The sequence below is a fragment of the Ambystoma mexicanum genome, chromosome 11 (assembly GCF_040938575.1).
Source record: "Ambystoma mexicanum isolate Mex_15411 chromosome 11, UKY_AmexF1_1, whole genome shotgun sequence".
NCBI classification, from domain to species: Eukaryota; Metazoa; Chordata; class Amphibia; order Caudata; family Ambystomatidae; genus Ambystoma; species Ambystoma mexicanum.
Window position 1 is genome coordinate 651,618,041 of NC_090934.1, and position 23,555 is coordinate 651,641,595.

The window sequence follows — 23,555 nt, forward strand, 5'->3', positions numbered from 1 at the left end:
ATGTTAGGATATGCATTCTAGATTGCACCTCATCTGTTGATATATTTTCGATTTACATAGAACATTGAAATTGTCACAAGTTTGAACTAAAGTGGTCTGTGTGTGCAGGTCAGTTCTTTGGTAAAGACAGAATGTCCAGGGCCCATTAACATACCACCAACAGAACAAGATAAGCAGAGAACCTGCGTTTATCGAAGACAATGGGTAGAGTTTCTAATTTCCAAGAAATGCATGTAAGCGGGACTGTTTCCCTTTAATAGAACCACATCCATGATGTTGTACTCTTAAGGTAATCTGAACGTAAAGAGCAGATACCTACACATGCTTCTAACCGCCGACATTGGAAGAAATTAGGTTTTATAAAGAATGTAGCTGTTCCATTAAGACAACCCATTTGTGCTTTTAAGTAAAGTTCAAACAGAAGGTTTCTGTTAGAGCAGCAAGCCACCCAAAATGAAAAACATATCACTTAATGTATGCATGTCCAAAATCTATCTTTTAAAAACATGCATTCACAGAGGACAATCGGAAAATGCCTTTTCAGTTAAACATTCTGAACCTTTGGTCAGATTAGGAAACAGGATATAGAAGATTCAGGAGAAAATCTGAATCACATGCATCATGTAATATTTTGATATTTTAACTTCATTAGACATGAAGTGACCAGGAACACAAATGTTCTTGCCAGAGTCAGAATATTCCAGTCCCATTTTGATTCCCATTTCTTGAGGCGGAGAACTAATGATGCTGCTTGCCAGGTATTTATACCCAAATGCATAGGAAGGAGACAGTTTAGGGTATACAGAAAAGGGAGCGGTCTAGCAGGACAGTGGCAGATTTGGATTTCAAATGGATGGATTGAGGGGGGAAAAAAAAAAATCGCCCTATATTAGGAATTGAAAAGGACTCTTCAGCGTTGCATAGAAATGTGCTATGTCATTGTGTAAATTGCTAATTAAATTAATACTTGTGAAGGATAGCTGACGATTCAAATTACCCTATTCACAGAAAACACAGCTCGCCCTCCATTCATCCGTTGCCTTCGTGGCACTCCACCTTCTTTTATCTATACACTGAAAGTTCAAAGGGGCTAATGGAGACAGCGTAGCAGAAAACATCACCTCCACTAAAATGTCCTTTACTTTTCAAATTATTGCAAACCAGAACAGATCAGGATGATACTTTTATTAAGCCAACTAGATTCTGTTTGGCAAAGATGAGTATGTGTTAACTTAATTTTCCTCAAAGACAGACCTGCAATACAATTCCTAAACATTGAATTTGTTACATGATGCATAATTACAGCATTGCTACAGAAAACACTGCATTGTCTACATGATGTTCAGTAAAGTTTAGGTTTGTGCATCTTAAATGTCATAGTGTTAACTAGATTTTATTTTGGAGGGGAAGGTGCATGATATTCACAAGTCAACAGTTTTGGAAATTTACACGATCACAGGGCAGAATGGTTTTGATGGAAAATCTAGTTCTGTGACCTGCTGGTTGCATGCATCTGAGCAACTGGTGCTCAGCCCATGAGCCGATCCCAAACTCCTTGCATTCTATCTTATCATGCACAAACGGTCTGGGGGCCCCTCTACCGAGAAATAACACTACCAAATAACCTGTTCTATGTGAAGGTGCCCACTCAGGAGGGTCTGCAACCACGTTTTAGTTCACTGTCCCTTTCACAGAGGAGAAATACCCATTTGCATATCAGTTTTTGTCCCACCCACATGCTAGGCTATTCGCCTCTGAACAAGAATAATAACAGCCACCCCAGACACTTGTTTCGGCCTAGTCGGGCCTCATCAGTGAAGTGAAGCTGTGCCTCTCTAAGCACAGTGAATAAGGTATCCATGTCTGGATTACCCTGGGTAATTTAGGGTGCCCCAAGTAGTTCTGTCTTCGGTACAAAAAACTTCTGGTGACATGACATTGAACAGATTAGTACAAAATTGCCAAAGAAGTTCGTTGCTAATCAAGAACATTTTAATTAGCAAACTCTACTAGTCAATTTTTATAAACTAATTTATGAGTTGCTTTGCCCATAATTAGGGTTGGATTCATACACTAATGCAAAGCCGCAGCGAGGTTGTAAATAAACATGTACACGTGGATGAGCAAGTAGTTAACTATACGATGTATGATGCAGAAATTGCACAACACAAACGTGTACTAACTACTATGCTGCGAGATAGACACCAAATCATTTTTTTTTAAAAAAAGGCATCTCATGTTCAATTGTCTTATTTGGCAAACAACTAACACTGCCAAAAATGCATTACCGCAATAGGCTACTAGGCCGTAGAACATGTATTAAATGTACAAAAGAGCCATGATTAAAAAAAATATTGTGGAGCTTGATTAGAGATCGTAAACGAATCACTGATATGCAGAAGCTTAATCTGATGACTGAAGGATGGTTAACGCACCTTCGGGAAAGGTTTGCAGATACTTATTGTGCAGCAATATCCTAAGGGCAAGGTATTACTCAGATTGATTATCTGAGGAATAGTGAAGATCTAGATTAGTTTTACAACCCACTGCTCCAAGAGAAGATGAGCTAGCTAGCAGTTATTAAAAAGGAATCCGTTGCTATGGTCCAAACCTTTACATCAATTGTTCATATTTGCCATATAATTGCATATCGGATAGATGAGAATTCGTAGCAACTCCTGTGCATAAGAAGGGTGACTGATTAACCCGTTAATTACAGGCTATTGGCTATGCTAGATTCATCTAGCAAGGTCTTGATCAATATTTTGCTTAAGCAGCTAACACAACGGGTATGTCAGAGTAACATTATATCCATGCCAAACAGGTTTTAGCTAAGGATGCTCCACAACATGCAATACCCCAGTGATGCCACTATTGGCTCATTGGATAAAAAGGGGATGGTCAGCACCATTATATTTTCTATTATTACTTGAACACAAAACACAATGGGAGGTATGAAGCACAGATGTTTACTTGCACCCATGCTCTGCAATCTATATATAGGAGATCGGTACCCAGCTTTAGAATTGGTTAACATATTCCCCACCCCACCCCAGCCTATGCTCTGCACATATCTTATGGCTAGGCAGATTTATGGATAATTATAACTATATACATCCAAACATCCATCCTGAACTATACGTCGCCCCAGACCATCCCAAACACAATTTATATTTTAATCTTTTCTTACTTCAAAGCCATAACATCTTTAAATTCATCCCCTATTCAAAACAATTACCTCCTACAATTTATTTACTTCCTTTATTAATTCTAAGAAGTACAACTATAAACTAGGCCTAACAGCAAATCACCATAAACTGCCACCTTAATTACATAACGGTAGTCTTATCTGCTCTTCCATTTGTCAACCAGCACTTCCCATTGCTCTTTGTACTGCTGGATGCAGTTGTAGAACGTAGAGGATCGAAGCGCTTTCACATCTCGCGGCCTCCTCGTATGGCGAGTGTTCCTGCCCCTGAGCACGCAATCCTGATTTGCCCATGGTTTTTTTTAGGCATTGTTGACCGTGTGCGCCATGTCTTGAGCCCTGTTCCATGGCTGGGCCAGCTTCCTGGTTTCAGCCGCCCGCCTCCCAGCCCGCCCCGTTGCCCGATTGGTCCCTATTGCCCCATTGTACTGCTGGATGCAGTTGCAGCGTGGCACTCCTGGGACCCTCAGCCCCGTGGCTCAATTTTTCGCGTTTGCCCCCCTGGCCCCTGTCTTTGTCCCCAATGATCCTGTGCTCCCAGTGTAACGCTCACCTGACTCCCACAGAGGCGCTGGTCTGGTCTGGGTTGCTGTGGCCTCTTCGAGCGTGATGCGCCGAACTCGGAACACCGACTGAACAGGGCCCTCAAATCTTGCTTGTCTGTCCCGTAGGAATATCCTTCTGCAGATGAGAAAGGGGATTAACAGTCTGCAGAATAGTGTGCTTGCTCCCCCCTACCCCCTTTCATTCTTCTCTAACTTCCTCCGAAAATCCCCGGTTGAAGCTCACCTTATGGTTTGAAAGGATGAACTCTCCATCCTGCTTCTGGTGCAGGGGCGTGTGTTTGTCCAGTTACTTCACTGGTTTTCAGAATGGCGTTGGCAAAATCCACTTGACTTTTCCGAGCGGAACGCTGTAAGTATGAAGATTACAAAAGTTCAAGTGTTGAGCCTCCTTTTCTGTTGCCTTCCTAAGCTGTGATCTGTCCTTTATTTCAGGTGCAGAATGAAGGCGACGCGTTGAGGGATTGACTTGCCGATGGTAAACTCAGGTGAGTTAGCGATGGGGGCGATCCCTCTTAATGTCTTTATATTCCTCCAGTAATGTCTTTTGTCCTTTCCCCATAGGGGCCGGGGTGCGGTACCTGCCAACGAAGCAGCGCTGACCCGAAATGAGGAATGATCCACCAACAGAAGACCGGTAAGTATTATGGCGGAAAATTAGGCTTTCCTCATATGTTCCTTCTGCTCACCTTTTGTCTCTTCTTCTCTCCCCTAGGCGCAGAGATGTGGCGAACGGTGCAGACAGTCGCGGTGGAGCCAGAAGAACTCCCGAGGACAGGTGAGTGAAGCGCGGCGCTGCAGCGAGCAACGCAGTGCTTTTAAATGAAAGTCTTTTCTCAGGAACGCTGGCGTGAAGGTTCCGGATGCAGGTAAGAAGTTTGATAAAAATTCTTGGTTTTCACCTTTCTCTTCTTTCCTTACAGGTTTTCCAGGATCGAGGCGGGCGTGGCTGGAGACCAGATGCAGGAGCAGACACGGTGAGCGTTCAGCTGCTTGGATGCAGAACAACGCGAAGCATGAGCTACTGTCTGGGCGTGGCTTAAATAGCCCCCAAAGTAGTTCCAGGTAAGTATCATTCCCTGGCCACGCCCTATTGGCAAAATATTCCCAATGAAAAAATAGTCCCTTTCAGGTCTCAGGGAGGCCTGAATCTTGCAGCATGGTCTGCATCAGGTAAGTGCACAAAACACCTTCCTTTATGAGCCTGGCGCCTGTGGCGCCAGGACAGAGTCCAAAGAGCCCCTATAAGGGGCAGCTGGGCTTTTACCCGGGGGGCATGATGCCTGCTCCCGGGGGAGCTGGGCCTGGCCTGGTGCTCCGGGGGTAGGCATCATGACACCCGGTTCCCCTTCCCTCACTCCCTCCCTCCCTTCCTTCTTTCCTCCCACCCTCCCTCCCTCCTCCCTGCCCACCCCCCCTCACACAGATTGGCTCTTTCAGTACTCTTAAGCCACCTCCCCAGGGCAGCCCTCTGCCCAGCAGCCCCTGTGGCTAAGGGCCACTAGGCAAAGGGCGGCTCCTACATTGGTGGCTCCAAGACATGTCTGCAGGTGTCAGCAGTGGACAGACGCCAACAAAACTAAGCGTGGCATGGGTGGGGTGTAGAGCAATTACTCTACTCCAGAAAGCCCCTGCCACTCTACCTTACCTTCTCATAACGTAAACTGCCAAAGAATTACACCATGCACATCTAGAGAGATACGAGCGCCAACCTAATTCAACGCTGGACTGTAAATGTTGCCCTGCGTAACATTCTAACATACTTGCATTACCAACTAGTGGCACTCCCAGAGACAATAGTGAAAATTAGCCAGCCTCACATTGAGACGGGTGTAACAATGTTAGCATGTGCCACACTTAGACGGAATTGTGCATGCTAGCATATGCCTCTCCTAGATAGAATTATGAGTGGTAGCATACCCTAACTTTGGTGCATTGTGAATGATAGCATGAATGATAGCATGTCCCACTCTTAGTTGGAACTGTGAAAAACAGCATGCACCACATTTAGACGGAATTCCGAAAGATCGCATGTACCACATTTAGACACAATTGTGATAAATAGCAGGTGCCCTAATAGCGTCATTGTGTTACTGTTGAATCTACAAAGTGTGCCCCATTAGCATCACTGGGTTAAGTTTAATCTAGAAAATGTGCCCGAATAGCATCACTGTGTTAAAGCTGAACTTAGAAAGTGTGCCCTACTACCATCACTGTGCCAATATTGAATCTAGACGGTATTCCCAACATCATTGAGTGTGCCTGGTCGCATACACTAACCGATTACCACAATATCACACTACTACGCTTACTCTCTCCTACATACCACCATTCAACTAGAACACAGCCGTACCATGACACATTCGGTAAAGCTGTTCTAATACTAACATGACCCATCAAACTACCCATCATCCTAATGAAACACAGCTAGCTAGCACATACTGGCTACCTTAGGCGTCTCCTCAGGCCTATCGCAGCCAAACCTCAGTCTGGATGTCCCCCCTCCAGACTGAACACATTCAACTGATCTCAGCACGACACCTACCGCTAAGAAGCAGCTATCATGCAACAACCACACCAGCTGCACACATACCTGATGAGCCCACGCAGTTTACAACTCTCTCTCTCTCTCAACTGACTTGAACTGCGGTTCCCGAGGGCGTTCAACCTACCAGCGCCTTGAGATCATACCAATGATACATAAGGCGCTATACAAATGCAAAACAACATAACATATTGGACAGGAGGTCGAAATTCATGAACCAGTAGCTATTAAAGTTGCATGAATGAGTTTTCAGGATGGTATACAAATAATATAGGACTTTAAAAAAACCAACAAAAAATCTGTACACAAGATGGAGATTGAAAAAAATAAATTTCTTTAGCATTTCAAAATTGGGTGATGCACACATCCCAATAGCCACTAAGAAGTGCCTGAAAGATTACTATAAAATTGCATTTTCCAAACTGTGGCATGCACCCAAAAATGAAAATGCCATAAACCCTTCTTTCTATCCCTACGTTGTTCCGTCATTATCGCTGTTGCAGACTGCTTCCTTCAATTCCTCTCTTTCGGCCTTGCTGCTGCCACTCATTTGGTCACTACCTACCTTTGCTGCTACATCCATAATTCGTTCACCACATCCGTTTACTGCATCAATCTGTTGCAGGTCCCATTACTGGCAAAGTTTTTTTTTTTTTTTAAAGCTCGAATGCCACCTCTTTTTCTGTAATGGCACCTAACTCACTTTCTCTTTCTGTTACAGAATGAGGAACCAATACATATTATGATACAAACTTTGTGGCTGGTTCATGTGACCATCATGCTCCAAATATCTTCTGCAGATTCTGCTGTAAAACCTTTTACAGAAATCCACAGACGCATAAAATGTTAGATTTGTATATTTGTGTGCCAGAGGTTGGCCGGGGAGTCAAAAGCAGCCCCCTGTAGCTGCTGTTATACCCAGGAGCTGAATAGCCACCAGTAATTTCGAACCCTCGTGGACCAAACTCCAATTGGCCTTCAAAAACACATGCACATTTTCTCAAGATTCATTTTTCAAAAACAAAAATCACGATGTTGCATACTAAACACATTAGAGTTTCAGAAATGGTGTTTGTGGAGCGACAACCACTACACACAGTTGAAAACTATATGTACTTTGTTGGGGGTGGGGAGCATGTATAAGCAGTAGACACAGCAATAATCTCGCAATCGAGTAGTAAAATAAAAGAACACCTTAAATGTCATGCAATTCCTTAAAATGAGGGGATTTATGCGAGACACAAATGCGAATTCATTATAGAAGGTATGTTGGTTGTTATAATCTAAGCATCAACACAGTATTATTTAGCCTATTCTTGATGAATAGTAGAGCTCCATATTATGTCTTCCAAACCGCTTGCCGATGGTAGGTATGATCCGATAGATTATTTAGGTAGAAGAGTGGAATTGGCACTCATCCCATTCGCATCAAACTTAGGCATAGTATTCCATTTATAAAAAATATAGAACAGAAAACTGCACCTTTTTAAGTATATTAGGTGGTGCTTTTCAAAGTGCTAATTACCCTATAATAGCAGCTTCTATTGAAGTTTGTCACAATTTCCATATAGAAATTGACTAGACACCCGATTGACGTTTGCCAACTTCTACAATTACTCAGAAACGAGCTATGTTATGATATTAGAGTAATAATATAGAATATGTATCTGAAACAAACATGTTATGAAGACCATATTATTGAGATCACAAGCCACAAAAATATTTAACGTTTTTTTCTTCATGCTACTATGTTTTTTAATCGACTGCTTTTGCTACTGATGCTCTGTTCAAGGTTGAATATTCCCAGGGAGGCTAGGATATGTGGATTGTGCAACGACAGGAACTGGTTGGAAAGGGTTCGTTACAAACTGGTTGTACCATGCTTAGGAAGGTTTAAGTGAACGTTATGGGTCTTTTTCTTGTTGATTTTAGACCCTTGTATGGCAACATGTTTTGTAATCAGATTTCATCGGGTAGATCAAATTCACCGACCATCGTAATTATGCATTTAAGGAATATTACACCCTTGATGTAATTAATTTAGGATTCCATTGTTCATAAATTGTCCGATCGTTTTATGTACAGTGTTTGATAGTGTGGAAAGTAAACATTAACACATGTAACTCATCGTATTCTGGTTTTTATTGATGTTTTAACTTTTTGTATTCTTGTAAAATAGAAATAAAGTATTTTTTACTTACCAATTGTGTGCCTATTTGGATGGGATATAGTGCCTATGTACAGATTATTTTGCTCAGAAGATACATGCAAGAATAACGCAGTGTGTTGTAAGTTCATAACACATCCGGCTATCCTAGTGCCGCTGTGGGCTCTGCAAAATGGGCAAGTGTACCTTTGATAGATCAAAAGCTTTCCACATACCTTTTTCCTTTTTAGGGATTTCCAATTTGAGTCAGGGGCCGGGGCTTTGGGAGCACTCGCTTACTTTTGCTTAATAGTAGGGCTAAGCATTTGCCAACTCCCTCACCTTGGATTGTGTTCCGATTTGGTTTTGTTTAACTCGTAGAGCATTTGTTGTCAGTGGACCAAACAGGTCACTGTAAACTTTTCTATTCAGCTACAAAAAGGTGTACATTTGCTTTTTATTGATGTAATTTTTGTGGTTCCTCTGGGAGATTGCTCTGCCCCAATTAGTGGCTTTAAACGTGTCCTTGACTGAGATACTGCGAGTAGTCTAGTCTATTCTAGAGCACAACTGTTGGAATAGAAATATTTGACCTCTGTGCCCAGCCTGCTGTGGCACGTTCGAATCCCGGCAGGGTCAACTCAGCGTTTCATCCTTCCGAGGACTAGCCCCCAGCACCAGCAACGAAGAGGAGCTGCCCCACAGTTCTCCAATACACCAGAGGACTGGCAAAATGCACCGAGGCACAGCGATCCCAATGCAGGCCTAACGCTTCCAAACGTGGCCAACGCTGCAATAAGAATCGCAATGGAACCTTTCCTAGGTTCCAAGGAAACCGATAACGCTGTTGCAAGGCAGATGGCCGTGGATTGGCCCAACAGTAAACTAAAATGCTCCAATCAGCAGAGCCGACTGGTGGAGCCGGACGTCCTCGAATGCCAGACTCCAAGGATGCCTATCTGTGCCTGTCCGGGACGAAAGGGCCACAGGGAGCACTGCCTAGCCTCCCGCTCCAAACTACTTGCCCTCCATGAACCGAAGGACCCAACAATCGCTCGAAGCCTCTGCCAGTGGCCGTGACCAGACAGCTAAGCCAATAATACATATAGAGGTCTCTGGCCCCATTGCGCCTGCAGTATTGTTTGCTCAAGTTGCTCTAATGACATTGACCCCCAAACACCTCCCGATTCATCCTGCTCGCCGGCACAGCCTTCCAGCCACCCCGCATTCCTAGAAATGCCTATGATGAAGCCAGTGCGTCATGCGAAGCCGCCACAACTACCCATACTGATGCCAGACACCCACTCACTGCCAACTGCACAAACCCACTGTACGGCTTTACAATGTTTGCACCAATGCCAGCGCCCCAACCTATATGCTAGGCAGCATGCCCTTTCACGCACCGGGCACTTTGCAATCCACTGGGACTGTCCAGCCTAAGCCCAACCCAGCATCACACATCACTCCATCAACCAACCAACCAACCAACCCTGCATTGGCTATTCAGCCTACCCCAACTGACCCAGCCTGGGGCCCTGCCTGCTTCCAACCACTCCACAGACAAGATAACTCAGCCCCCACTCGCCTCCAAGGCCCACACAAACACTTGGCTGCCCTCTCACCTCAGGCTGCAATGCCAGCCGGCCCTACATTGCCTGCACCACCGACCCATTGTATGCCACCTTTAACCATACCCCGGTATCGCCCACCTACTCAAACACACCACCTCCGCACCACGGCTAGCAGCCCCTTCCAAGAACCCACTCATCTAATCAGACATTACAGCACTACCCATCTGAGGTTCATCAGACCAGTTGCACAACATCGCACTGCCATTACTTGCCATGACTCTCCTGCCATGAGTCGGGCACACCGAAAAAGTAGGCTCAGCTCAGTACCTGCCGTGCCCCAGCCACATCTCGCCCTCAAACTAGTCAGGTCAGAAACAGCTGTCTGGGCGAACGCTCCTATCCCGCTGCTTCCCCAAGACCCGACAGGATTTTCTCCTCTCCCAAACCAAACATCCCACAAACCCGGCCTAGACGCAAAGTACAGACCACCCTACCTCCTAAAGGCATCCAGCCACAGTCTTGTAAACTCTCTGAAATCCCCAAACCCAAAGGGGAAGGCCCTCTTAGGTCTCAAAAGTAAACAGACTCCCTCAAACCTTAGCACCAACACACCATCGGCACACAACAGGATAGACACACAAACCAAGTGCCTAACAGGGGACCTGATAAATGCTACATCCATTACAGCACATGCCCTTGACATAAACAACCTAATCAGCAGCAATACCCTAGATTTCTTGTCTCGGAAAATTGGCTGCACCCTTCTGCTGGCCCAGCCTTACCTGGAAGGGATGTCAAGTAACATGTCATATACAGGACTGCCAGAACATTTGCTAGAGGCAACGGCGTGGCGTTAGACATACCACAATACCCATGGCAGACAACTGTATCCTCCTCTGTGTCAAGGTGTTGCTGTCACACACGGACATCATGACCATCTTTGTTGTCTACCGAACCCCCTGGCCCTATCCTCACGTTCGAAGAGGACCTCACTCATGCTGTGGGAGCCAACATTAAGCCCACCTCCAGAATTATCCTTGTAGGGGACCTGAACCTGGATCTTAACGACCTGTCGGAAATGCATGCATCTACAGTAGCCAACTTGCTCAGTGCCTTTGGCTTCCGACACTGCGTCCAGAATCCTACTCCCATAAAAGGTCATAAACTAGACTGGGTTGCTGACTCCAACTGCCAGGTAACCATCCTTGCTCATGCCCTGCCCATGGTCTGACCGCCATCATATAGTCCCCTTTACTATCTCGCCCCCTGAGATCACCACACATGCTTGTCCATCCTTGCTCTCAACCTGGACATGCAGCTCACAAAATCTCACGAGGGACAGCATTGCACCTCTCCTTCAAGCACTCCAACCCCAACACCTGCTTTCCAACAACCCATCCATATGAGCTGACCTCGACACAAGTACCCTTACAACAGCAGTTAATGCAGTTGCCCTACTCGCACCTAGATAAGGCAAAAAAGTCAAACATGGCAACTCCTGTTACACCCCAGTACTCACTGAACTTCATAAAAACCAAACACTTGGCTGAAGCCAATAGGGAAAAAAATGCCATCAGCATCACTTAAATTGACATTTGCGAGAGCAGCTAAACAATACACGTAAGCCATCATCTCAGCAAAATCAGCCATCTATAATTGGAGAATTGTCAACACAAAATCAGACACTAGTGAGATTTTCACAATCCGGAGGGAATTCGAATCCCCAGCCACTCCTCCTACCACCATTGTCAAAGATGAGGCCTGCTGTGTGAAAACCCCAACAGCAATGCTGGAGAAGATGGAGACGTTACACCAAAAAATGTGCCATAAGCTAGCCATGATCAAGTCTAAAGCTACCCCCCCTTGTCCACTCCTGACAGTGTCTACGCCTGACACTAACCCTCCCCCCACTGTTTTATTTCACCACGATCACACACACTGTAGTAGCATCAATTCTCAAAAGTTTGAAGCAATCCAGATGAAAAGGCGACATTTACCCTGCACCAGTCATAAAGGACTCTGCAGACATACTGATCCCCTTTCATCACTAAATTCATCGATGCTTCATTTTCTTCAGGCCTAGTGCCAGCCAACCTCGGAGAAGCATGGGTCTTCCCCCTTGATCAAAAGAACATCTCTTGATCCAGCAATTGCCGCTTTCCTCTTAGAAATTCTGGACAGAGCTGCATGGATCAAGATCCAACAACTTCTGGAAACCCACCACATCCTGGGAGTAAGACAATTTGGATTACGCCAGGCCACGTTACGGCATCTGCCCTACTTGATTTATATTAACAGTTGGATGAGATCAGGTAAGCACTGCCCCCTCCTCCTACATTCTCGGCTTCATTTGATCTGGTTGATCACCAGATCCTCTGCCAGCACTTGACCACTGTAGCATTCTTCTCGCCGGAAGCCAGAGCTCCTCCTGGTGGGGGTGTAGGCAGCCACAATCAAGAACCTATTTGCCCAATATTCCTCCTTCATTGACAGCATCCAAATCCGTGTTTCACCTTCAGTGAAAGCCCTCGGCATCTACCTTGACTCTACTCTCTCCCTCTGACAAGTGAATCCTATTGCTTCGTCTGCAGCACATACTACTAAGCTGATTAACACTGCAAGGTCCTTCCTCTCCCAGGCCAGCAACTCACTATTACCAGGGCAATCATAGGCTCAAGGTTGGATTACTGCAACACCATGTTTTCGGTCACTTCTTGCAAGAACATTGCAAAGTTACAGGTGATACACAACAATGAATATCCCAAGACGCGAACATATCTCTGCCGCCAGGAAAAATATCCACTGGCTCCCAATCATCATCTTTAAATATTATGCATAGATGTCTATTCCACAGTACCCCCTTCCTATCTCACCCAGAAAATCATAAGGGATCAGTCTATCAGACGGCACAGAGCAGCCTACAGCAACAAACAATTGCAACCCAAATTCAAACGCTGCAAAGAGGATAGTGCCAGCTTCCCCACCTTCGCAGCAAACCAATGGAACTCTCACCCCACCCACCCCAATCCTTGAGCGTGGAGAAATCCTACTGGGTATTCAAATCATCACTAAAAACCTTGCGTTTTGCATAACTATACACGGTGGGATGCATAAACTTGACCTGAACACTAACATTGTACTCTGGACCCTATGATCTCTTTTTTTTCGTATGTGTAACTGGTTGTACAGTGCCTTGATGCCCACGGGCTTAGTATGCTTTATAAATGAAAAAATACATATATACATAAAATTGAAGCCAGATGAATTATATTTGATGTAAGCAATGACCCACCCTTGTTGGATGTCCTGCTTAGCCGAGGAAATCTTAATCTTACCATTTCCAGTGACTATGATCAGAACCCCATTTTCTTTCCTGCATCGTCTCCAAGGACGCTTCCGCTACCCAGTCAGCCCTAATTATTTTACTATCTTTTGCTAGAGGTATGACTCTTTAATTTAAGTTCATCACAAAGCATACTGGCTAGGCAATCTAGTCATGTTTTTACGTTTCATACAAAGTGTATACAAGTAAGAAGTACACATTCTAAGCACACCCATATACAAGTGAAATAGTTCATATTAGTGTATCTGTGTCTAAGTGGGGACTGAAAAGTCAAAAATACACGTAGTTGTCAGACAGCTGCAGTGTAGCGTTTAAAATGCAAGTAGACTCACAATACAAACAATGGAAATTGGAAACTGGAATGTGTTGTGCACTGTTGGTGTAAAGAGTGATGAGTTAGATCATTTAATGTTGGGGAAAATTAGTTGCATGCATTTTGAACAGAACAGAGAGGAAAAGGGCTAAGAAACCTGCCTTTTCTTGCTACGCACCCTATCCCCGGAACAAGTTAACAGCACCCAGTCCCTGGACCATGTCAACAACACAGATAAGACTGTACCCCCCCTGCCCTCCCCCACCACCACATCGTATATTTCGCACCTTCAAGACCCTACTTAACAAAATATCAAAATGTGGCCAATACTCCACTCTGCCTTACTCCTCCGAACTTCGCCCAACAGTACCAGCAGGTATGTATAGAGACCTACAAATTACACTGTTGTGAAAGAACAAGTTACTCTCTTACCTGGTAACATTCTTTCGATGGGATGGTCCGACGACGTATTACATATCTATGACAGTAATCACCACAGCTGTGCTGCTTCGGAAACTCTTTCGGCGTCTACGTCAATACGCCGTCCTCGAGGACCTCCTCCGACGGCCAACGTCACCCGATGTTATAAGTAGGACGCCGTAGCCTCAGTTGTAATTTTTTCACAGAACGTGTGGCACCAATCTTCTGCCAGTATGACCACAGAAAGCCTTGCGGAAACGAAAGCTGCTATCACATAAGAAATTCTGTAGCGGGGTAGGGAGGGAGCGATATGGAGTTAGTCGTCGGACCATCCCATCGAAAGAGCATTACCAGTTAAGAGAGTAACTTGTTCTTCGAGGGGATTGGGTCCTCCGACGTATTCCATATCTATGACAGACACCCAAAGCAGTACCAACGTAAGGAGGAGGGAAAAGAATTTAGAATATAGAAATTTAGAATGCCCAATCAAATTGCAGAGTAAAGGACCGCCTTGCCAAAGGCCAGATCCTGCCCCCGGATAGAATCAAGGCAGCAGCGACGTACAAAAGTATGGACCGAAGCCCAGGTGGCTGCATCACAGATATTACGAATGGGAACACCCCTCTGCAGGGCAGTAGATGCAGCCATACCCCTGGTAGAATGGGCCCGTAAGCCTACCGGAGGGTCCTTACCCGCCAAGCGATAACATTCGGAAATTGCCAAGATGATCCATCGAGACAAAGTCTGCTTAGTAACAGCTTGTCCCAAACGCCTTCCAGCGTAACCAATAAAGAGTTGATCGTCCACTCTGACCCGGGACATGCGGGAAATGTAGAAGCTTAAAGCTCTCCTAGGATCCAGCCTGTGGAGCCTCTCTTCCTTAGCAGGATGTGGAGGAGGCTAAAATGCCGGAAGAATAACCTTCTGGCTTAAATGAAATTCCGACACCACCTTCGGAAGAAAGGAAGGACGAACTCTAAGGACAACCCTGTCATTATGAAACACAGTGAAGGGTGACTTAACTGAAAGTGCCTGTAACTCACTCACACTGCGAGCGGAAGTGACCGCAACTAAAAAACACAGATTTAAGTGTTAACAGTCTCAAAGGACAAGAATGCAAAGGCTCAAAGGGAGCACCCATAAGAAACTTGAGAACAAGGTTCAGATCCCAACCGGGCACCTGGAAAGGTGACGGAGGGAACACATTAGTGAGCCCTTTCAGAAACTGAGAAATCAAAGGGATTTTAAAATAAGAACACTCCTCAGACGAGCGCTTAAATATAGACAGCGCCGCCAGGTAACCTTTAATGGTACCCACTTGTAGGCCCTTGTGGGCCACAGAAAGCAAAAAAGACAGAACGACAGGAATGTCACATGAAAAAGGATCCAAATTCTGAACCCTGCACCAGAACTTCCTCCAATGGCAATGGTACAGGGACTTCGTTGCCGGCCATCTGGCTGAAAGCAACACCTCCATCACGTCTTCAGGGAGGTCCCAATCCTTATACCTCAACCTTTCAGAAGCCAAGCGTGAAGGTTGAGGGATCTGACCTCTGGATGGAGAACCTGACTCCTCCCTCCTGTGAGAGCAGATCGTCTCGGTAGGGAAGACGACATGGAGGGCAGATGGACAAGTCCAGAAGGTCCGGGTACCACGTCCTCCGAGCCAATGCCGGAGCAATGAGGATCATCCAGGAACCGAACCCCTGTAACCTCCTCAGCACTTGCGGAATGACGGGGACTGGAGGAAACGCGTACAGCAGCGGGAAGGACCACTCCACCACGAACGCGTCCCCTAAGGCTCCGTTTGGAGGAAATTCCCGCAAGCAGAACCTTTCGCACTTCCGGTTGACACTGGAGGCGAATAGATCCACTTGAGGGGTCCCCCAAAGGGCAAAGATCTCCAGGAGAATCTCCTGAGCCAGCTCCCACTCGTGAGAGATCGTGCTCTGCCTGCTCAGAGTGTCCACCATCTTGTTTTCGTCTCTGGCCAGATGAACTGCCGAGATCGAAATTTCCTGCTGGATGGCCCAGAACCAAAGCTGCATCGCCTCCCTGCACAGAGGAAGTGACCCTGCCCCCCCACCCTTTTTGTTGAGGTAGGCATGGCCACTGTGTTGTCCGTCAGAATCGGGACATTCTTTCCTCGCACAGTCGGCATAAAAGCCTTCAGGGCAACCCTGACGGCCCTCAGCTCCAACAGATTGATATGGAGTCTGGACTCCGACGGAGACCAACGACAGCTGACTGTCAACTCGTTGGCATGAGCTCCCCATCCCGTGAGGGTGCACGATCGGCCAAGGTAGCCAAAAAAGGAGCCCCCTTCATCAGATTGCCTTTGACGGCCCACCACACAAGGTCCTGGGCAACCGACGACGGCACCTGAACAGGGTCTGACATCCTGCCGGAGGACTGAGACCACTGGAGCTTGAGTGCCCATTGCAAATATTTCATCCGCAACCTGGCCTCTGGCACCAGAAGAATGCAAGATGCCATGAGGCCAAGCAATCTCAAGAACTCGAACGCAGGGAGATTCTGAGCATGTTGGAACTTGTACACCATCTGGATCGCCACATGAAAATAAGCGTCCTTGAGGTCGAGAGACACCAACCAGACCGGAAGTTGAAGGGCCTGGAGGACTTGAGAGAGAGTAACCATCTGGAACTTGTCCTTCGTGAGGAGTTTGTTCAAACCGTGCAAGTCCATGACGGGTCTCAATTCCCCCAGTCTTTCTTCGAAATAAAAAAATAAGGGGAATACCATCCCTTGTTCCTCTCCGCTACATGCACCAGTTCTATAAAGCCTTTCTCCAGCAGGGATTGAATTTCCTGTGCAAGGAGCGGATCTGGACTCTTCAAAGAGATTTCATGGTCGATTGTCGTGAGGCCTCTGCCGGAAAGGAAGACAGTAGCCAGGGGCTATGATCTCCAGAATCCACACATCTGAAGTAATGGCACGCCATTCTACAAGATGCTGTGCCAGCCTTCCCCCAAACAGCGAAGCATGGGCCTCATGACTGAGCGGCTGCGGCGTTGAGGGCAACGAGGCAACTGCTCACGCGGCCTTGGCACCTCGAGTACCTTGTTTTCCACCTCTGGCACTCCTATGGTTGCCCCTTTGACTTGCAGCTCCTCTCGCTTTACTAAAGTTTGAGTAATAACGAAAGGAACCTCCCCTCCACTGCTGTCCCCTAGGACGAAAAGGCGGAGGTTGGCGGACTGCAGCGCCCAACGACTTCGCTGCAGCTTTGGAGGTCTGCAACCTCTCAAGGCTCTCATTAGCCTTGCTGCCAAAAAGATGTTTACCAATAAAGGGCATGTTGAGGAGCCTGACTTGCACAACAGGAGCAAACCCCGACTTCCTCAACCACGCAAACTGGCGTATCATGGTGCTCGCTGCCATGGACCGGCTGACACAGTCTGCCATGTCCAAACCCGACTGAACGGACTCAAACATGGCATCCTTGCCATCCTGAATAATAGCCAGAAAACCATCCCGTTCGTCCCCTTCGGGAGTATGTTCAGCCGCTAATGAAATACAGTTCCACAGAGTGCGCATGAAACGTGACAAGGCACATACGGAGTTGGCCGCCTGAAGAGCCATACCCCCTGAAGAAAACACTTTCTTCGCCCAGCCATCAAAACGGTTGTCGTACCTATCAGGAGGGATGGTAGGATACGACGCCTGCTTTGCTGGGGCCGTAGCCGCCTGCACCACCAAACTCTCCGGAGTGGAGTGCGTGGTCAAGTAGCAGGGGTCACTACTGGCTGGTCGGTATTTTCGCAGCAAAGACTTGCCCACTGCTGGGAGACTCTCCAGAGCAGTCCAAGCCGCTGCCACCCTTCTTTGCAGAGCCATACGGAATGGCAGTACCGGGTCAGTGGGTGGACCTTGGTCGAGGATATCCGTCAGGTCATCCTGCACAAAACCAACTCGGGGCGCCGACCACCTCAAGTAGTCTGTGACCCTCGACATAAGGCGCCTGTACGTTGACTCGTCATGGGTGCCAGGCTCAGGCCTACAGAACTCCACCTCCGGAGAAGTGTCCAGACCACTGGCGTCATGCAGTGACTGACGCAAGTCCTCAATCTGGCTATGACCAGAAAGAATCTCGTCCAGCACCGTGTCTGGAACCAACCCATCTTCAGAACCCTCTTCCACCTAGTAAATATACTCCATAGGCTGGAAAGGCGGCACAGAATACGGGAGAAAGACATGTTTTGCCTTGGCCAGAGCCTTTCTAGGGGGTTCCCCGTGCCACGGGGTACCTCCGACACCACATCCTCGAAAGGCGTTGAGGGCGTCGAGTGAATCGGCATCAACGTCGAGCGCGGTGCCGACAGCTTCGACACAGGCCTCGAGGGTGGAGCCCCGAGCGTGTCCTTAGACAGCCTGCGCGCTGATGGCTTCGACGACTTCCTCAGAGGCAGAGCCTCGAGAGAGTCTGTCGACGACCTCGGCACCACCGGCGTCGACGTCTTCTTCGAAGACTTCACAGGTGCACACGGGCTCGAGCGCGTCGAGGACCGGGACCTGGAACGGGCATGACTGGAACGATTCCCCTTGTCCGAGCGGGACCTCTCCCGCTAATCGTGCCGACCACCCGAGCCTGAAGGCTTATGAGCGGTGTCTCCAGTATGGTCACGACCGACCCCTCTGAGGCACGCACGGACCGGAGCCCTGCGATTCAAGAATCGCCAACATTTTCTTCCCGAAGGAAGCCCATTCCTCCGGAGAGGAACGCTTGGTGGCATAAGAGCAGAGCAGTGGCGGGACCCACTCCGGGGCCGAGACCCCCTAGACTTACGACAACAATGCGGAGAGTCGCCCCTCGAATTGTCTGTCGAAAGACCAGTGGACTTTGCCTTCCGGGGCTTGGACAACTTACCGACCGACAGCTTCTTTTTCCGTTCCCGCAAGGCCTTGGACGTAAGCGAAAGGCAAGCGACACAATCATCCGTGTCGTGGGCCTCCCCGAGGCACCAGAGGCAGGCGTCGTGCGAGTCTGTCACCGACATCTTGGACCCGCAGTCCCCAAACTTCTTGAAGCCCAGACACGGGGTGGAAGAAGAGGAAGACATCCCGACAATACTTCACAAACAGGTTCGAAGAACCGAAAGAACAGAAACTCCAAAGAGTCGAGGTGCGCCGAGATCTTCAAAGCGAACACGTTCGCGGAAAAAACGGAACTGAGGCTACGGGCGTCGTGCGTCCTACTTATAACATCTGGTGATGTCGGCCGAAGGAGGAGGTCCTCGAGGATGGCGTATCGACGTCATCGACTCAGGACGCAGAAAGATTTTCCAAAGGAGCACAGCTGTGGTGATTACTGTCATAGATATGGAATACGTCGGAGGACCCAATCCCCTCGAAGTACTAAAACAAAAACATCCAACATTTATATAAACGCACAAACATTTGAATAATTGCATTTTAAGCAGGACTAAACAACATGTGATGTGCTGTCATTTGGCAAAACTCTAAATGTGTGTAAATCCTTTTATAAATAATTCCAAGTTTTTATGAAAAATGTGAGTCCATAGCATCACAAAGACTATTTTCAAGAGGTGAGGAAAAATGAACATGTGGCAATCCCCCACAGTACAAGGGAAGTGTTAAACAGGAAAAAAGGCTTTCACATTCTTAAAAATGCCACTAGTCCTGCAGGTCGAGTTGCTCAATTTTCATACTCGACCCAACAGAAACGCACTTGCCCTATGATCAGTGGTGAAAAAACACTTTCTGGAAATAGAACAGGTTACCCGGTTTGTCCTCTTTGAGCACAGCCCTTTCAGCGCTGTCCATGTCGGCGCATGTGGCACAGGTCCCCCTTTAGATGCGCCCTGTTGGCCGCAGCCAGCAGGGGGCAAAGACCCATCTCTGCCACAGTATTACTGTTTGCTTAAATATATTGTTAAGCTAAGCCATAATGAATGCAGTGCTTTGGATGACATATTTAAGCAAATCCTAAATGCTCAGTACACAAATCTGTACTGTAACTGAACAGTCCATGCACAAATAATTTGCTGTGCCACGCAGGTCATGTATGGGGACACAGCAACTTATTTCTGCAAGAAGCATTTAGTTACAGTATAGCTCCATGCACTGAACGTGTAGTGTTCGCCTTAAATATACAGCCATCAAAAGCACTACATTTATTAGTGCTTAATTTGACAATATATTTAAGGAAACATTAATATTCAGGCGTGGATAGGTCCCTGCACCCAACAGGACGAGCCTAAATGGTACCTAAGCAGGCACGAAAAGGGCCGCACAGTAATGTCCGTCTTTATATGTCAACATAAGCACACACTTCATTTTTGGAGCAATGCTGCCACCCACAGGCCAAGCACACACAGTGAAACTTATTTGCCATTTAATGCAAGGAACGTTTGTGAACATCAAATGTTAAATAAAAAATATTTTAACATCCCATTACTTTCCAGCAAGGAGTACCACCATGAAAATGGTACTCGCCCTTCATAAAATCTACTATACTATCCGAGTTGGCAAGGATATTTTGCGAGCCATGGAATACTGATATGCCTACTTCCCAGGTTCATAGCCAATGAGGACTTTGGATGCGGGTTTTGAACATATTCCCTAGATTGACACAACAAATTGTAGATTTTGCTAAAAACGAGTATACTTTTAGGACACAATGGGTCAGTGAAATCACCCAAGGCAGAAAAAAAAAACAGAGTTGGAAGGTGTTACATTATGAAAGGCCTAACACTGGGAAGAAGGGAGAACAAGAAAAAGAGGCAGACCAGACTTGGGAATAAAAACCATTAATGAAGATCCATGAGTAACTTAAAGCTAGCGTCCAGATAGCTGGACTATAGGAACCATAGAGGGCATGAGATTCCAGGGTCCAGTTCTTTCAGGGCCCAACTGATTTAAGAGCCGGGAGGGACCTGTCTAAGGGTGAGAAGCAGGCTTTCACTACTAAGAGGGATCCTCACGGACTCGTAGCCTGTTCACAACTAGTGTTTTAAAGTAATGTAAGGGTACAGAAGGAAGGCTCTATAAACATTAACCAAAGGGTTGGGAAAATGCCCCTCTATACCTAGATACCAGGTGGGGTTTTCCTGCCACAAAGGAAAGTAAGGAATAAGTCAGGATGTCAATACAAAATGTATGTTACCGTCGTGTCCAAAAACCATACCTCTGTCGCCAACACTAATCACCTAAATCAAATGTGTAGGGTTGCTTCATAATACCTCTTGGCAACAGAGAAGTTCCAAATGTCTTGGCTTGTCAAAAGACCAAAGACATGTTCTACCCAGTAAAAGGCCCAGGCTTCCAGGAGTTTGCTCCTTTCCCCTGGATTCCTTCTGGGTCTATGTTCCTTTTCTTTGGGGTTGTAAAGACCATGTATCCTCTGAGGTAAATGTGACAGTATTTTTAGATTTTGTTTATATCATCGTCTTGGTGCATTTCCCTCATGGGTTTTTCATCCAAACAGTCTCTTATCTTCAAGGTCCTCAACCCTCTTGTTCTCAAACGCTTCTGGGTGTCAGCCCAAGACTCGAAGGTTGAACATAATACCTTGGTTCACTCTCCTGCCAAGTGTTTGTTCTCTTGTAGATTCTTTATATTTCTCGAGGTCCCAGACCCGCTTATTCTTTGACTTTCATATGGGTGCGGGTCCCAGACTTGCACAGTGCACTTGCAACAGCTCAGTTTACTCTCCTGCCAAGCAAATGCTCCCTTCTGCACTTTCCCCGTCTTCCCTTGGGGTCCTAGAGCCTCTCACTGTATGGGTGCAATAGCTTGGCTAACTCTCCGGCCAAGCATATGCACCCTTCTGCACTCTCTCTGCTTCTCCTGGGGCCCCCAGACCCTCCCTCTTGTTTCTGCAGCTCTTGGACCCTTAGCACCTTCAACTCTGCCAGTGTACTGGTTTCTCTGGTGTGCGTCTTCTGGGCAGCAGTGCTTCCTTCTGGGGCTCCGGTAGCGTTTGTTTGCTTGTTCGGATGACGGTGTCCCCGCCGATCGTTTTCTCTTCATTTCTCGTTGGCACCCAGTCCCTTCAGCTTCGCGGGACAAGGCTTCCTGAAGGGTACCAAGGTTTCCAGCGGTTCATTCGGGCAGCGCAGCTCCTCTGCCTACTCTCACGCTGCCGCTTTGCTCTGTGCACACAGTCTCCCGTTTTGGTTTCTGGTACGCTGGGCCGGCATATGCCCCGCTTACTTGCTCAAGGACTGCTCTTTGCATCTTGTTTTCCTCTAACTTTTTGTATTTCTGTGGACCATTCAAAAACAGTGACTGGCTAGACCGTTCATTGCAGTTCTCTAGAGTAATCATAATCCTTATCCTCTTCTTCCAAACAGTACCCATGGTAGACTTACATGAGAAGCATTTGGTCTTTTAAGGGTTGTTAGTCCGCTCCCTCATATGGAGTGGTTTTGCTTTACAATAACAGATACTAAAACTAACAGGAGAAAGTGAGGCAGAACTTGATTTGGGGGAAGGAGCGAGGCTCTGTTAAGGCAGTGGGATACGTCTACTTTAGAAGCTTTTCAATTAAATGGAAATATTGTTCCAAAACAGTTTCCCCGACTAGAGAACAGATTGTTGTTTTTTGGAACCATTAAAGTGGGTAAACATCCATTTGTTCAAAATTCAGAAACAAGTAATTGTGGAGGGATCAAAACTGCTTGCGGCTTTTTAACTAATGCCTGGAGCCTTGAAAAGCCTGGTTAGATTGACACCACCAGCTACAAAGAGCCAAATTGTGTCATTTAAATATACTTATATAACATCAATGGAGACACATCTAGAAGACAGTTAAGTGTAATGGGCAAGCTAGAGGGCGTTTAAAGACATCTCACATCAAAGTTATATTTGTGCCATGCAATGCCATAGTTCTTCGTTTTGAAGAGGTAGATGCTGCTCACTGAGCATTATAAAGGGTAAGTAATTGTAATATCCACTGACAGCAAAGAGAATAGTGTAAGATGTAACTGACGGGGGAAAATATCAAGCTGCACACTACTTATGCTAGGCATAAATGTTGCTTGCCCTCTTGCATGAATACAAGTCCTCCACATGCACATCCCTCCCCAGTTCTTACACACAGAGTGTATTATCAGAGGGCAAGGGATAATGGCGAGACAATTTAGCAGCCATAGTATAGAGTTGGCAAGGCTGTTGTCGATATGTTTTCAAGAGGAGAACACATACAGATATGTGTCAAGAGAAACCTGAAAAGGTGCACACCTGCAACTAGACGTTACCAAGGGTTAACTGCTGTTTGGTGACTAAGAGAAGGTGTGCATGTGGAGAACTGAGAGGCAAGTGACATGTTACGCCGGGCTAGTAGTAGCTTGCAACTCGAAAGGTATACCCATGAAAATGAACTAAATAGAACAGCAGCAAAGAAAAAAAAACGAAAACAGAAAAAAGAAACACCCAAATAGAACTAGAATTGGGGCGAAGGC

At 46.5% G+C, this 23,555-nt stretch overlaps 1 protein-coding gene across 2 annotated transcripts in view; it reads right to left on the reverse strand.

Moving 5' to 3' along the window:
• LIN7C (lin-7 homolog C, crumbs cell polarity complex component) overlaps positions 1–23,555 on the reverse strand; it is a 387,889-nt gene that overhangs the window by 298,626 nt on the left and 65,708 nt on the right. The window contains exon 1 of one of the 2 annotated variants that reach the window (XM_069623513.1): positions 14,122–14,345. The exons of the other annotated variant lie outside the window; for it this stretch is intronic. Within the exon in view, the coding sequence (XP_069479614.1) occupies positions 14,122–14,131 (10 nt within the window). The 5' untranslated portion in view covers positions 14,132–14,345. Of the gene's footprint in view, positions 1–14,121; positions 14,346–23,555 lie in introns of those variants that run through there. 2 annotated transcript variants of the gene reach the window in all.